General features: G+C 44.2%; 1 protein-coding gene across 10 annotated transcripts in view; it reads left to right on the forward strand.

Moving 5' to 3' along the window:
• The first annotated feature begins 414 nt into the window (after window positions 1-414).
• LOC120062579 (ankyrin repeat and KH domain-containing protein 1-like) overlaps window positions 415-17,568 on the forward strand; it is a 64,789-nt gene continuing 47,635 nt past the window's right edge. For all 10 annotated transcript variants that reach the window (XM_039012657.1, XM_039012660.1, XM_039012659.1 and 7 more), the window contains exons 1-2: window positions 415-865; window positions 14,544-14,697. In XM_039012657.1, coding sequence (XP_038868585.1) covers window positions 590-865; window positions 14,544-14,697 — 430 coding nt within the window. In that variant the 5' untranslated portion in view covers window positions 415-589. The remainder of the gene's footprint in view (window positions 866-14,543; window positions 14,698-17,568) is intronic.

The following is a 17,568-nucleotide window of genomic DNA, read 5'->3' on the forward strand; positions in this document are numbered from 1 at the left end:
GGTGGTAGTCGAATTGGGGAGGAAGGGATGTGGTCTTTGACTAGCATCTCAAAGCACTTAATGATGATGGAAGTGAGTGCTACTGTTCGGTAGTCATTCAGTTCAGTTACTTTCCTTCTGATGACCCTGTTTATGACGTTCCAAATATCATGTTGACATGACAGTAAATGCCTGAAATATTCCAGTTTAAACCAATTTACTTTTAATACCAGTACCAGTGAATCCACTGCACGTTGTGACGTTCGTTTTGAGAGACTCGTGATATTGGTAAACCTAACTGACGTCGCGTGCTTCTGCTTGAGAAGCACCAAGGTAAACCAATCATTGTCAGCAATTTTTTGACGTCAACCAATGGCGAATTCAGTATTTTCTTTAGAGGCGGGGTTTCTGAGAAACATTGAGCAATGGGTTAGGTTGTTAGCTAGAAAGTTAGCTAATGGCTGGGGGAAAGAGATCCTCCTCAACCCTCGCTTCGGGAGAGTTTCAGGATTCCCTGAAGTAAAAACACCCGAATATTCCACAAGAGATACCCCTGAAGGAAGTTAAGGTCAACAATAACAACGCTAATATACGTATTGTCAAGATAAGTATGCAGGATGCAGTAGCCGGGACGAGAATGCTGACGGACGCCTTCGAGGACGAGATCGACTCGGTGACTCCTCGCACCCCAGCGGTAGGGATGGGGGTAGGAGCAACACCAGGAGTCGGACTCCGGGGCATAGGGATTGGTGTGGGCGGAAAGAAAGTACGATTGTTTGGCGAGCCCGGTGGGCCTCCTACAGATATACTGGATTTCAAACTGGCTGCGGCTGCAGTCCTTTCCTCTGGTCCCGGATCCAACAGCGACGAAGACGAGGTCTCAGAGGTAACGTTAGCTAGATATGCTAGTTAGCCAACTAGCTAGCGCGAACGTTCATCTCACTGCCTAGCCAGCTAGTTAGCTGTGGGCAGCCACCCCCTCCTAGGCTGACGAAATAACATTATAAACAACTACGAATTTGCTTCAAACATGTCTCCAGATAACTCAATTGCTCATGGGTTGTCAGACATAAGGAGAATAGTGCAAGACACCAACATAATTACACGATAACCGATGTAATGTTTTATTTATGCGGCGTAGGCTGTGACCACGGCCTAGTTCGGGTGGAAGCGATCATGCCATCGTCAGTGCTAGCTATTAAGTTAGCAATCGTCTCGCAGCACAGATACACATTCTCAACTTCGGACACTACACACTGGTGGGAGAGCACGTATTCACACTGTCAGAACAAGCACGGGCTGTCAATCTTGCCAATATTAAAACGACCGACAATTTTAAAGTAATGGTGCAATTACGTCACCATTTATACATTATATCACATTTAAATCCGACGGTCTTTCAATTCCTCAACACACGTTTTAGACAGCTAACGTTAGTTGGCTAACTGTCCTAGCTAGTTGAGTGGTCGATCATCGGGCTGTCATAAATAAAGAATAGACGGATCAGATGACACTGGTCTCAGCCTCACGAGGCAGTGCCAACTCTATATAACTTTCCTGCGTTGTAACAATTTGTAACAGTCCCCTTTCTGAGTTGTGCCTAACTTTACATGTGTTGGTAGGCTTACAGGGCACCACCGTTGAGGTTGATACCTGACAGTTGAGCAGACATCGCGAGCTACAACATGGTCACACACAAACCACGAGTTCCTGTTCTGTCATCTGTAATGATGATAACACAACAGGTTAAACTCTAAAATCTTTCTTATGTGGATTAGTTCCCTGACACGTTTGCCCTCTGCTTGTTCACCACCAACCAATCAACATCCACTTCCATGTCCAGTGAAGGTGTGACTTTTAAAGCCACACCTGTGGTTGCCCTGCCATACCATGCCCCACCATACCCAGCCCTAACCTAACCTGTATGTGGACTTGTGGTGGCCATGACACAATCAAGTTGTTGTCTGACTGACACATTGTTACCTGTCTGGCTATTCTGTCCACTTCCTACCAAGGCACCATGCCTGCTTTGTCATTATAACTGTTGAAATGTAATTAGGCTTGCATGGCATGGCGTCATGTGACAGTCTATGGACTCCCATTCTAGGAACACATTCTAGGATCATGTTTGCCTGGAAACCCAATGTTGAATTGCATTGAATTCTACATCAGGCAAAATGAGTGTTTAGATCAGGAAATGTTCCTCTCACGACCTGTACAAGCCAGCAAATTTACATTTAAACATTCTAAACCGGTTGTTACCGCTGTTGGTCCTTTTTATGGTAGGAATGTCAGACAATATATCCACAGGAAAGGATAGTTAAATCACTTTATCAAAGTGCCGGAAGTGCGTTGATTTCTGTCACCTGAAGCATGCGCTGAACCATGTAAACACGAGCGCGGCAGGTATGCATGCTTCCGGTGACAGAGATCTGAACACACTAGCAGCGCTTTGGGCAGTTGTTCTTTTACTTTCCTGTGTATACAATGTCTCATTCCTACCTGCAAAAGGACCAACCACACAGATGACCGGTAAAGTAAGTTAAAATATAATTGTATTCAACATTCTGGCTGATTGAGTTTGTGGAAATGTTCCTGATTCAAACATTAATTTCTGCCCAACATATAATTCAATCCAATTGGGTTTCCAGGCAAGGGTCACATCTGTGTGTGACGCATGTTGGAACGGCCAGACCAGACTATAACCTGACAGTGGCTCAGGGCTAGGGAGCCAAATCATGATAATACTGGAAAATCAATCCACTAATAAGTTTCCCATACATTTCAACAAAGGGTTTTATTTATTCATGAGGCAGTGCCATTTTTTTCTGTCATGTTATAAGTCTGTCTGTCGTAACATGTGCACCTGCAGAGAGCACTTTTCCATGTCATGGTGTTGGATAGATGGAAGCTGTGGAGCCTGGCATGTTAACATGGTGTAGTAGACAATGCCTGTTGAGCTACCACCTCCTGACCAAACCATAAGCCACAAGTAAATAGTGAGCATTACGTCTGGAATGGATTTGAAGTTCTCGTGTTTCATTTGGGAAATGAGATGGGAGACGAGAGCAGGCCGCTATCTTTCTTGCTCTACCGTCTGTCTGTTGGGAATTGGTTGAGACTGAATGCACAGTATATGTATGATACCTGTGTTAAGTTTTGTGGCCTTTCTAAAAGGCCTTGAGGATGTGGCTGAAAGGGAGGTATTGTTGTGAAATGTTAGCCTAGTGGAGAGCTCACTCCTGTGGGTTGCAGCTGAACTCTGAGCTCCAGGATTAAGCAGATGCCTTTCCAGGCCTTTCCAGCTCTCCGGATGCAACACAGTGCTGGGAACTGTAGTTCATTGATGGGCAGGAGTGATGTCCATTGTTGTTTGTGAGAGCCCTCTTGGAACTACATCCCCCAAAAGTAATTGTTTTCTGCATTCCAGGTGTATAGCTACATTCCTCCACACAGACTGCTGCGAGTCTGTCTGTCTGGACTCCCAGTAGCTTTTCCTTACTGGTCCTCATCTCAGTAAAGAAATACAGCTAAAGGCAGACTATTGACTCAGTTAGCTCAGTCCTCTGTTTTTGTTTTGAATGCTGTTTGACAGTTGCAGGTGACACATTGTTTTCATTACATATCTTTGCATACTGTAGTGCTAGGAATGTGACCAGTTTGTCTTATTTAATATTTTTTTGTGAATTTGAAACTGTTTATTACCTGTTGTCAGAAGTTTAAACACATCATTAATGTTGAATTCACAGGATCTATTCCCTCATTTTATCTGCACTCCCGTCACGTTCCTCATAAATCTTTGCTAAGCAATGCTAGTAAACAGCACACTAGTTTGGAACTGGGACAGGTTAGTCGGCATGTTGTTGTGTACACAGACGGACACAAGGCCCTCTCTCCGGCCCTGACCTTGGGCAGCTGCAGTCCCAGCACGGAGCTGTGCCAGGAGCCTGTGCTGTATGTACTGAATTTGCTGCATGCTGTTTCCTCCATGCTGCTGTTCTGTGTTAAAGGTTCAGCTATGGGTTAACTGATCCAGGCACCAATACCGCACCCTCTTGGAGTACCTTTTTACAGCTACATACAGCCCCATAGCATACGGTCAAGGCAGCCTTTCTAGAAGAGCTAGGAACTGATGGATATGGTTTTCAAATCAAGACCTTGACTCGCTCTGTTTACACTAACTTCTCAGAGCCTGCTTGGCTTGATTGGCCCCACTCGAGAGAACCTTATGCCGGCTGGTGGTGTTGATATGGAACGGATGTCACTCCATGCATGTTTTTGAGATGTTTATTATGGAACACTTGTTTTGCTCCTTAACCCACATCGAAGTCTCGAGTCTTTTCAGTTATTACACACACAAAGCAACAAACTAATGTTTCTAGTCAAAAGACAGTTTTCGGTTGCAAATCCCCTTAAAGGGATCAGCATAATATGAACCACCATTTTGGAAAACATTGATTTAGAAAACATTTAAGGAGTTTGTACACCGAAAATGCTTGTTAGTTTGCGGACGAAGTTGTGAGGTAGAACACTGAGATGGGAATCTGTGTCAGTCACAAGGCTCCTACATAAAGGCCCTGGATCTTAGATATTCCATAGCTAGGCTGGCCTTTTGCGCTCAGCTCAGGGTAACTCACTGTACTGTACAGAGCCAAGCCATTCATCAAACAACGGTTCCAGACTGGAGAAACAGCCTCTGTTCTTTCCCATCCACATCAAAAATAAAAACCGTCTCTACACATTATCTCCATTCATTTAAAAAACAAAATCATAATTTAACCAACACCTGATCTATTTGATGACTACGTGTCTACCATTTGGTTTTGAAGTATTGAAACCAAACCATTTGATTTGAATGATAAGTATTTTTATAATCAACATGAAAAGGTAAGAAGCGCTCATCGTTTCAAATAAGCTACGTATTGAACAGCATATAACACTAAATAGCCGGACGAGTAGCCTAAAAGGAACAAATTAATTATTTAGGCTATATTATTAGCCTAATTTGATTATTTGGCTGGCAGGAACATTCAGCACTCAGCTTTTAAACTATTTTGTTGTATTAAATCATGATAGTCTATAAATTGCGCATATAGGCTGTGACTTTTGAAACAGTGCTTTTGAATTCACTTTTAGAAACAAGTTTGGCCAGACTCTCTTGTGGCTTCAGCCTCATGCGGTGGTTCCTGGAGAGCAGGTCAGCAGCGGAGAATACCCTCTCCCTGCTTGCAAAGCCACTGGGGATGCTAAACACCCGTCGGGTCACTCTTGCCAGACCGGGCAGGGATGCGATGTTGTCTTTCCAAAAGGTGATAACGTCTTCATCTGCTTTTCTTCTCATGGCCTTTAGATAGGTCCGCCTCCTCCGTGTCGGACGCCGCCCCCTTCTTCCTTGTCGGACGCCGCCCCCTTCTTCCTTGTCGGACGCCGCCCCCTTCTTCCTTGTCGGACGCCGCCCCCTTCTTCCTTGTCGGACGCCGCCCCCTTCTTCCTTGTCGGACGCCGCCCCCTTCTTCCTTGTCGGACGCCGCCCCCTTCTTCCTTGTCGGACGCCGCCCCCTTCTTCCTTGTCGGACGCCGCCCCCTTCTTCCTTGTCGGACGCCGCCCCCTTCTTCCTTGTCGGACGCCGCCCCCTTCTTCCTTGTCGGACGCCGCCCCCTTCTTCCTTGTCGGACGCCGCCCCCTTCTTCCTTGTCGGACGCCGCCTCCTCCGTGTCGGACGCCACCTCTTAGTCCGTCATTTGTCTCCTCAAGACCAGTTGTGTTGAAGGCCTTGACCATGTTGCTTGCGCTGTCAGTCACCACTTGTATCAGCTGTCGCTGCACGTTCTAGTTTCTCAGGACACTTTGACATTTCTGCTAAATGGCCTCTGCTGTGTGGTGTCCTTGTATGTGCTTGTAGCTCAGCAACACCATGTGGCCTTTATATTTTCCGTCAATTAAACAAGCGACAAGCCCCCCCCAGGAAACTGTGCCCCTCTTCTTCTAGTCCAAATGTCAGTTGACACAACGAAACCATCACCTAGTTGCAATTGGTCTCTCGGCTTGGCTTTGATTTGGAGGGAGTGGGGAATGAGGTTGTCTCTGACCATATAGCAAGGCGGTTTGTAGCCTGGTTGAGTTGCACATACAACGTACCGGATCCCTTCCCATTGTCCTTTAGTTAGGGGCTCAAAGTCCAAGTAAACCATTTTAAAGCCTCCAATTGGCTCTTTATCGTTACGTCTTGAAAAGCAATATTGGAATGTGTCTTTCTCCTGCGAAGTAAATTGCTGCTGCGTCTCCTTCTCTGTAATACAAATTATGACTGACCCCAATTAGTCAACTGGTCGTTTGTTTGGACGATCAAGTTATTTTTTGTTGAGCAGCATCAAATATATATTTTTTTATGGCTCACGACACCTGTCTCATTCACGCCCATCTCATTTAACTAATCCATTGCGGAGGACGAGACTAATCCATTGCGGAGGACGAGACTAATCCATTGCGGAGGACGAGACTAATCCATTGCGGAGGACGAGACTAATCCATTGCGGAGGACGAGACTAATCCATTGCGGAGGACGAGACTAATCCATTGCGGAGGACGAGACTAATCCATTGCGGAGGACGAGGGATGGCACAGTCCAAGAAGGGGAGTGTGGCTAATATGCACAATGCACGTCTCGCTCAGAATGTGTGCTCTCCCGTCAATGTGTTCATATTAATTGTTTCATAACTTTAATTGTGTGAATTGTTTGCATTTGATTGTTAGTGTCTATCTACTTCCCATTACATATATCACCATTAGTACATTTACCATGAATTCCTATTTCTCATCTACAATGTCTGTTTATGGTAATTTCTGTTTCTGTTAATTCCTATTATTATTATTATTCCTATCTTTTACCGTTCCTCGAACAAAATGTTTGTGTATGTTTCTTTAGGTAGGCCTAAAGGTTTTTAGGTAAAGTAACTCTATCAAATCAGAAAACTCCTTGGAAGAACTAATATGTCAGGCCTATTAGTCCAAAATCAATAATGGCTTATTGTATAGATAGTAGAACGAAAACAATCAGATTTTTGGTCTACAAATACCTTGCTACAATGACAGTTAGCTAGCTACCCACCTTGTTCCTTTCTGTTAGCATGTGCATGTAGTACACCACCATGATTTTGGGATACGTGTCTTTTCAGATTCCACAATGATTCTTTATTTGTAGACACTCCCTCTCTTGGTCCTCCTCTTTGTAAGTCACCTTGGTTTTGCACCTCTGTGTTTTATCAGCTTCTTGATGAAGTGTTTAGCAAACTCCATGACAGTAGCTAAAGCAAGGGGCTAAAGCAGCATACAAGTAGCCTGCAAATGCATGCTGGGCCGGGAATGCTCCCAGCTCGTGAAGGGAGCGCTACTTGAGCGAAATTTGAGCGTCTAGAAGGCCGACCCTCCAGCCTTGGGGAAACTTGCCCCGAGCTCCAGTCAAATTGGGCAGTCCTTTACATTCTGCTCACATACTCTGGAGTGGTGTCACTTCTCCCCCAACTCTAGCAAACACCGCTGATTAAACTAATTGCATTCTAAACTGAAGATCATGATTATTGGAGTTAGGTATGTTTGGCATTTTTATTAGGATCCCCATTAGCTGTTGCAAAAGCAGCAGCTACTCTTCCTGGGGTCCACACAAAACATGAAACATAATACAGAATGACATAATACAGAACATCAATAGACAAGAACAGCTCAAGGACAGAACGACATACACTTTCCCCCCCAGCTAAATGTGACACCAATCAGGCCCCTGAGGACTGGAGCTGCCCATCCTTGATCTAAAGCAACTCCCAGCACAATGAATGCATACATTTTAAGTAGTGATGCACCGATATGACATTTTTGACTGATATCTGATCTTTTCCTTGCCAAAAAAAACAATAACGATAACCGATATAAACATTTTTAGCGGCCTTTTAAGCATTCTAGTACAGTTAAATAGTTTACACACACGCATGGACTCCAAGAGGCGTCACTACAGTCCCTGGTTCGAAACCAGGCTGTATCACATCCGGCCGTGATTGGGAGTCCCATAGGGTGGCACACAATTGGCCCAGCGTCGTCCGGGTTTGGCCGGGGTAGGCCGTCATTGTAAATAAGAATTTGTTCTTAAATGACTTGCCTAGTTAAAGGTTACACACACTACTCTGACCAAAAAGTTATTTTGTTGGCATTTACGTATGTCCCCATATTTTTTTATTTTATTTAACCTTTATTTAACTAGGCAAGTAAGTTAAGAACAAATTCTGCCTTGTTTAGGGGCAGAACGACAGATTTTTACCTCGTCAGCGCGGGGATTCAATCTAGCAACCTTTCGGTTACTGGCCCGACGCTCTAACCACGAGGCGACCTGCCGCCCCATTACCAGTAAAACGTAATCAAAACCTATTTCTTTCACTTACTTGCTGTGCTGTTTCGTTGATCATTTGTTAAGTTGTTTCATTCTCAACCAGGATTTCTCATACTATGGAATGCCGTTTGGGTCTTTGTGTCAAATAACACTATTTGACATGTCAAATAAGCTTGTTGACCAATCGGGACCTGAATATGACTGTTCTTCCCCAAAAACATAGCAAACCGACATCTGTTTCAGTAGCTATATAGTTAGCTAGCTAACTATATAGCTAGGTGTGATTGAAATAACCCTCATTTATAAGACAGTTATCCTGTCTGGAACCCCTCGCCAACAGCCAATGAAATTGCAGGGCGCCAAATTCAATCAACAGAAATCTCGAAATTCAAATTTCTCAAACATAAGTATTAGACACCATTTTAAAGATAAACTTCTCGTTAATCCAACCACAGTGTCCGATTTCAAAAAGGTTTTTCGGCGAAAGCACAACATATCATTATGTTAGGTCAACAACTAGTCACAGAAAGCATTTCCAACCATTTTCCAACCAAGGAGTCACAAAAAGCCACAAAAAGCAGAAATAGAGATACAATGAACCACTAACCTTTGATATTCTTCATCAGATGACACTCCCGGGACAACATGTTACACAATACATGTATGTTTTGTTCGATCAAGTTCATATTTATATCCAAAAACCTCAGTTTACATTTGGCTTTGCCTCCAAAACATCCCGTGAATTTGCACAGAGCCACATCAATTTACAGAAATACTCATAATAAACTTTGATACAAGTATTATGCACAGAATTATGGATATACTTCTCCTTAATGCAACCGCTGTGTCAGATTTCAAAAAAGCTTTACAGAAAAAGCAAACCATGCAATAATCTGAGTACGGCGCTCAGAGACCAAAACAAGAGAGACCAAACATATACCCGCCATGTTGCGGAATCAACAGAGTCAGAAATAGCATTATAAATATTCACTTACCTTTGATCTTCATCAGAATGCACTCCCAGGAATCCCAGTTCCACAATAAATGTTTGTTTAGTTCGATAAAGTCCATCATTTAAGTCCAAATACCTCCTTGTTGTTCGCGCCTTGAGTTCGCAAATCCAAATTCATGACGCACGATCACTAGGTCCAGACAAAGTCAAAAAGTTCCGTTACAGTCCGTAGAAACATGTCAAACGATGTATAGAATCAATCTTTAAGATGTTTTTAACATATCTTCAATAATGTTCCAACCGGAGAATTCCTTTGTCTTTAGAATTGCAATGGAACGCAGGTCGCTCTCACGTGAACGCGGGTGGTCAGCTCATGCCACTCTGGCAGACCTCTGACTCATTCAGCTCCCATTCCCCCCTCCTTTACAGTAGAAGCATCAAACAAGGTTCTAAAGACTGACATCTAGTGGAAGCCTTAGGAAGTGCAATATGACCACATAGACACTGTATATTCGATAGGCGATGAGTTGAAAAACTACAAACCTCAAATCCAACCAGGAAGTGGGAAATCTTTCTCAGGTTTTCGCCTGCCATATGAGTTCTGTTATACTCAGACATCATTCAAACAGTTTCAGAAACTTCAGAGTGTTTTCTATCCAAATCTACTAATAATATGCATATATTAGCAACTGGGCCTGAGTAGCAGGCAGTTTACTCTGGGCACACTTTTCATCCAAATGTGAAAATGCTGCCCCCTATCCCAAACAGGTTATTTGATTAACGATGGTCGGACCCATCGATGTGAAGCTAGCACAATAAGGATTAGCCACAATAATGGACTTTGCGGTTAGCCGTCAAAATAAAACTGGCATAATTCTACTATTTGTATTCATTTGCAATGTAAACTATTTTCAGGTCTCTCCAGAGATGTTCGATTGGGTTTTAGTCCGGCCTCTGGCTGGGCCACTCAATGACATTCAGAGACTTGTCCCGAAGCCACTCCTGCGTTGTCTTGGCTGTATGCTTAGGATCGTTGTCCTGTTGGAAGGTGAATCTTCACCCCAGTCTGCGGTCCTGAGCACGCTAGAGCAGGATTTCATCAAGGATCTCTGTACTTTGCTCCGTTCATCTTTCTTTCGATCTTGACTTGTCTCCCAGTCCCTGCCGCTTGTCATCCCCACAGCTTGATATTTCCTCCATGGCATTTAGGCCAAAGAGTTCAATCTTGTTTCTCATGGTCAGGGTCATTCAGGTGCCTTTTGGCAAACTCCAAGTGGGCTGTCATGTGCCTTTTACTGAGAAGTGGCTTCCATTTGGCCACAAAGGCCTGATTGGTGGAGTGTTACAGAGATGGTTGCCCTTTTGGAAAGTCCTCCCATTTCCACAGAGGAACTCTGGAGCTCTGTCAGAGTGACCATGGGGTTCTTTGTCACCACACTGACCAAGGCCCTTCTCCCCCGATTGCTCAGTTTGGCCGGGCGGCCAGCTCTAGGAGTCTTGTTGGTTCCAAATTTCTTCCATTTAAGAATGGAGGCCACTGTGTTCCTGGGGACCTTCAATGCTGCAGACATTTGTTGGTACCCTTCCCCAGATATTTGCCTTGACACAATTTTGTCTCGGAGCTCTACGGACAATTCCTTCGACCTCATGGCTTGGTTTTTGATCGGACATGCTCTGTCAACTGTGGGACCTTGTATAGACAGGTGTGTACCTTTATCAAATCATGTCCAATCAATTGAATTTACCACAGGTTGACTCCAATCAAGTTGTAGAAACATCTCAAGGATGATTCATGGAAACAGGAGGCATCTGAGCTCAATTTCGAGGCTCATAGCAAAAGGTCTGAATATTAAATAAGTTACCTTTTTTCTTTTTTCTAATAAATTAGCAAAAAAAAGTTTTCGCATTGTCATTATGGGGTATTGTGTGTAGATAGATTTTTATTTTATTTAATCCACTTTAGAATAAGGCTGTAACGTAACAAAATGTGTGAAGGTCAAAGGGTCTGAATACTTTCCGAATGCTGTGTTGGCTTGACGGAGTCTTCCTCAATGCCCAGACCGTGTCCGTAATAAGGCCTCTGTGCCAATGTGAACGTGTCAGGCAGTTGGAGGGATGGACTTTGCATCAGACCTGAAGAGACACCTCAGTGTGTACAGCATGTCTAGATCAACAAGTAGAAAAACTAACACAGGCCTGAGGCCTACATATAGGACAGGGACTCCTTGAGAAATGACAGAGGGAGGTTTTGTTTTCATGCTAGCCCTACAGCTGTCCCGTAGTTCATGCTAGCCCTACAGCTGTCCCGTAGTTCATGCTAGCCCTTACAGCGGTCCCGTAGTTCATGTTAGCCCTTACAGCGGTCCCGTAGTTCATGTTAGCCCTTACAGCGGTCAAGTAGTTCATGCTAGCCCTACAGCTGTCCTGTAGTTCATGCTAGCCCTTACAGCGGTCCCGTAGTTCATGCTAGCCCTTACAGCGGTCCCGTAGTTCATGCTAGCCCTTACAGCGGTCCCGTAGTTCATGTTAGCCCTTACAGCGGTCCCGTAGTTCATGCTAGCCCTTACAGCGGTCCCGTAGTTCATGCTAGCCCTTACAGCGGTCCCGTAGTTCATGCTAGCCCTTACAGCGGTCCCGTAGTTCATGCTAGCCCTTACAGCGGTCCCGTAGTTCATGCTAGCCCTTACAGCGGTCCCGTAGTTCATGCTAGCCCTTACAGCGGTCCCGTAGTTCATGCTAGCCCTTACAGCGGTCCCGTAGTTCATGCTAGCCCTTACATCGGTCCCGTAGTTCATGCTAGCCCTTACGCTAGCCCTTACAGCGGGCTAGCAACTATGTCCCGTAGTTGGTTGACCTGTAAAAAGTCAGAGCCCATTTAATAGGTCTAGAGCAGGATACTGATTTATTGGTGGACCAAAAAAAGCCAATACCGATTAATCGGATATGTATATTTATATTTGTAATAATGACAATTACAACAATACTGAATGAACAATGAACACTTATTTTATCTTAATATAATACATAAATAAAATCAATTTAGTCTCAAATAAATAAGGAAACCTGTAAAAGTGCAATACGTGCCATGTAAAAAAGCTAACGTTCAAGTTCCTTGCTCAGAACATGAGAACTTATGAAAGCTGGTGGTTCCTTTTAACATGAGTCTTCAATATTCCCAGTTAAGAAGTTTTAGGTTGTAGTTATTATAGGAATTATAGCGCGTTGACTATTTCTCTCTACCATTTGTATTTTATATACCTTTGACTATTGGATGTTCTTATAGGCACTATAGTATTGCCAGCCTAATCTCAGGAGTTGATAGGCTTGAAGTCATAAACAGCGCTGTGCTTCAAGCATTGCTAAGAGCTGCTGGCAAACGCAGTAAAGTGCTGTTTGAATGAATGCGTACGAGCCTGCTGCTGCCTACAACCGCTATATCAAATCATTAGCTTAATTATGATATAATAAACACACATACGAGCCTTAGGTCATTAATATGGTCACATCCGGAAACTATCATTTCGAAAACAAAACGTTTATTATTTTGGTGAAATACGTTCCATATTTTATCGAACGGGTGGGAACCCTAAGTCTAAATATTGCTGTTACATTGCACAACATTCAATGTTATGTCATAATTATGTAAAAACCTGGCAAATTAATTACGGTCTTTGTTGGGAAGAAATGGTCTTCACACAGTTCGCAACGAGCCAGGTGACCCAAACTGCTGCATATACCCTGACTCTGCTTGCACTGAACGCAAGAGAAGGAAATTGCCTGCTAACATGAATTTCTTTTAACTAAATATGCAGGTTTAAAAAATATATACTTGTTTTGATTTTAAGAAAGGCATTGATGTTTATGGTTAGGTACATTTGTAAAACGATTGTGCTTTTTTCGCGAATTCGCTTTTGTTAAATCATCGTTTGGTGAAGTTGAAGTAGGCTGTGATTCAATGATAAATTAACAGGCACTGCATGGATTATATGCAACGCAGGACAAGCTAGTTAACCTATTAATATCATCAACCATGTGTAGTTAACTAGTGATTTTGTTAAGATTAATTGTTTTTTTATAAGATAAGTTTAATGCTAGCTAGCAACTTACCTTGGCTCCTTGCAGCCACAGGTCCTTTTGATGCTGCACTTGCGTAACAGGTGGTCAGCCTGCCACGCAGTCTTCTCGTGGATTGCAATGTAATCGGCCATGCCGATTAATCGGTCGACCTCTAGCTTGGTGGGCCAAAATATAATCTGTGGTGGGCCCCAAACCTCTGGGCTTGGTGGGCCAAAATATAGTCTGTGGTGGGCCCCAAACCTCTGGGCTTGGTGGGCCAAAATGTAATCTGTGGTGGGCCCCAAACCTCTGGGCTTGGTGGGCCAAAATGTAATCTGTGGTGGGCCCCAAACCTCTGGGCTTGGTGGGCCAAAATATAGTCTGGATGGTCACGTAATAGACATGACCTTTTCCTGGTCAGGTCACGCATTCAGGAAAAACTTGAAGCTTGGCTAAAAGTCTTCTGCATGCTTGGTTTCGGTTGGCACCTAACCGAATGAGTGTGCTCGCATACTCCCGTTAAAAGACCTTCGCTTGAAAAAACAGAAAAAGCTGCAATAGTCCTGTTTGTTCATCTCGAGATGCCGTAGCCAGTATACACTTCCTCAAAATAGTCAGAATTAATGTAAGATAACTCAGGAAATGGTTTATGCCAAGGCAGTCTTACTTGCTCAATTTTACATCTCTAACAAGTGAAAAAATGTGCATGAAAATGATTAGTCTCTCGTTGAATGACAACAAACGCTTAATTGAAGAATCCCTACCGTTGACAAATTTCTGACGAAGGGGCGTGTACTTCGGCTACCGACGTCAGCTTGCCTTGAGAAGATGTTTCGTGTACCGGTACATGAGCAGCCGAAAAAAAATAACAAGTAAAAAAAACCTTGCCGAAGACCAAAACGTCACAATGTGGTCATATATATATCCAGTCATGCAAATAAGTCTGTTTTTGCGGAGGACACCAGTCAACCTGAAGAGCTGTGCTTGTTTACATTAGACTCCAGTCTTAGGTCTTATTTAACTCTGTTCATCAACAACTATGGATACAGATTTTTAAGCAATATAATATTAGACATTTTTGGGGTCGGCTGCAGATGCAACATCAAGAGTTGAGTTGTCCCTGTCTGCTGTTATGTGCTTTATATGTTGTGCTTTGCTTACACTTCTCCTTACCCCAGGTGGAGTCATTTATCTTGGACCAGGAGGACTTGGAGAACCCAATCATGAAGACGGCTTCCGAGTTGCTTTTGTCCAGCGCCACAGACGGGGTGGACCTCCGCACCGTCGACCCAGAGACACAGGCCCGCCTCGAGGCCCTGCTGGAGGCTGCAGGTACGACCTCTAAACCCTGACCCCTACTACCCCTGACCTAGACCCAAAGACACAGGCTTGCCTGGAGGCTGCAGGTACGACCTTTAAACCCTGACCCCTACCCCTGACCTAGACGCAGAGACCTAGGCCCGCCTCAAGGCCCTGCTAGAGGCTTGAAGTACAACTCTGGGCCCTAACCCTGACCCATGTTGTTCAGAACCCAACTGGGCCCAATCCCACTGTTCAGCCCTGTCCCAAACCTGCCTTCAGCCCTGTCCCAAAGTCAATTCAAACTCACTTCACCTTAAGATTTAGGCCTAGTACCCTATCCAAACCAATTCTATCTAACCCTACTAGACATGAAAGGACCCCACCAGCAACCCCATTCCACCCAACCAGATCCCAGCTCGCCCCCTCTAGTACTTCCCAGAAACCTGACACCTTGCCTTGCAGACTGTCTGTTCTGTTTGATCCACTGAAGTAAACGTGTGGTTATTTGCATCTAACACAGCATAGCTGTCACCCACCATCAGACCACGTTAGATCACTGATTACTTCAGAGGAAGGCAGGAGGTGTTTCAAACAGGAGAAAAGCCAGAAAGAGAGATGTCCATGTTTCTAATGGCAACATGTGGATGTCTTTGTTAGTGTGTGCTAACACAGTGTGCATAGCCTACATGTGTCTGGCTCTTGACTGTTGTAGTGGTAGAGCAGGTGCTTATGGGTAAACGTGTGTGTGTGTTTATATGGACCAGGGTGTGTCTAGGTTTTACGGTAGGTAACACAGTATTCAATTATCTTAAAGCTTTTTGTTAAATATCAACACAACACAAAATGCAAATGACAGGAAAATGTAGTTTTCTCTTCTCTCTCTCTGAGACACAGGCCGTGTCCAAAATGGCACCCTCTTCCCTATCCCACAGATCTATGGATCCTGATGTTAAAAAGTAGTGCACTATATAGGGAATGGGCTGCCGTTTCGGACGCAGTTTCTGTGCTGCATTAATGATTTATTTCACCAAGTCAATTGAGAACCAATTCTCATTTAGATTGACGACCTGGTAGAGAGGTATAACATTACAGCAGAGAACAGGACAACACACAATACCACAAACATAGAACACACTATATACAGAGAGATAGTACAAATACATAAAATATACAATGTTTACAAAAAATAATATACACTTATTTATTTATAGATATATATATATATATATATATATATCATTTTCCTACCTCATGAAGACATCTATTTTGTGAAGTGCACCAGTCCCTCCTGCAGAAAAGCACCCCCACAACATGATGCTACCACCCCCGTGCTTCACGGTTGGGATGGTCTTCTTCGGCTTGCAGGCCTCCCCCTTTTTCCTCCAAACATAACGATGGTCATTATGGCCAAACAGTTCTATTTTTGTTTCATCAGACCAGAGGACATTTCTCCAAATAGTATGATCTTTGTCCCCATGTGCAGTTGCAAACTGTAGTCTGGCTTTTTTATGGCGGTTTTGGAGGGGCTTCTTCCTAGCTCAGCGGCCATTCAGGTTATGTCAATGTAGGACTCGTTTTACTGTGGATATATATACTTTTGTACCTGTTTCCTCCAGCATCTTCACAAGGTCCTTTTCTGTTCTGGGATTGATTTGCACTTTTCGCACCAAGGTATGTTCATCTCTAGGAGACAGAACGCGTCCCCTTCCTGAGCGGTATGACGGCTGTGTGGTCCCATGGTGTTTATACTTGCGTACTATTGTTTGTACAGATGAATGTGGTACCTTCAGGCGTTTGGAAATTGCTCCCAAGGATCAACCAGGCTTGTGGAGGTCTACAATTTTTTTCCCGAGGTCTTGGCTGATTTCTTTTGATTTTCCCATGATGTCAAGCAAAGAGGCACTGAGTTTGAAGGTAGTCCTTGAAATACATCCAGAGGTACACCTCCAATACTATGTACATGTAGGTAGAGTTATTAAAGTGACAATGCATAGATGATAACAACAGAGAGTAGCAGCAGTGTAAAAGAGGGGGGCAATGCAAATAGTCTGGGTAGCCATTTGATTAGATGTTCAGGAGTCTTATGGCTTGGGGGTAGAAGCTCTTGGACCTAGACTTGGCGCCCCGGTACCGCTTGCCGTGTGGTAGCAGAAAGAACAGTCTATGACTAGGGTGGCTCGAGTCTTTGACAATTTTTAGGGCCTTCCTCTGACACCGTCTGGTATAGAGGTCCTGGATGGCAGGCAGCTTAGCCCCAGTGATGTACTGGGCCGTACGCACTACCCTCTGTAGTGCCTTGCGGTCGGAGGCCGAGCAGTTGCCATACCAGACAGTGATGCAACCAGTCAGGATGCTCTCGATGGTGCAGCTGTAGAACCTTTTTGAGTATCTGAGGACCCCATGCCAAATCTTTTCAGTCTCCTGAGGAAAAATAGGTTTTGTCGTGCCCTCTTCACGACTGTCTTGGTGTGCTTGGACCATGTTAGTTTGTTGGTGATGTGGACACCGAGGAACTTGAAGCTCTCAACCTGCTCCACTGACTTTGGAGCAGTGGAAGCGTTTTCTTGGAGTGAATAATCACGCTTCACCATCTGGCTGTCCGACGAACAAATATGGATTTGGCGGATGCCAGGAGAACACTACCTGCCCCGGTGCATAGCGCCAACTGTAACGTTTGGAGGAGGAGGAATAATGGTCTGGGGCTGTTTTTTATGGTTCGTGCCCCTTGTTCCAGTGAAAGGAAATCTTAATGCTACAGCATACAATAAATGGTTTGTTGAGATCGGTGTGGAAGAATTTGACTGGCCTGCACAGAGCTCTGACCTCAACCCCATTGAACACCCTTGGGATGAATTGGAATGCCGACTGCGAGCCAGGCCTAATCGCCCAACATCAGTGGCC

The sequence above is a fragment of the Salvelinus namaycush genome, chromosome 17, assembly GCF_016432855.1.
Source record: "Salvelinus namaycush isolate Seneca chromosome 17, SaNama_1.0, whole genome shotgun sequence".
Classification (NCBI taxonomy): domain Eukaryota; kingdom Metazoa; phylum Chordata; class Actinopteri; order Salmoniformes; family Salmonidae; genus Salvelinus; species Salvelinus namaycush.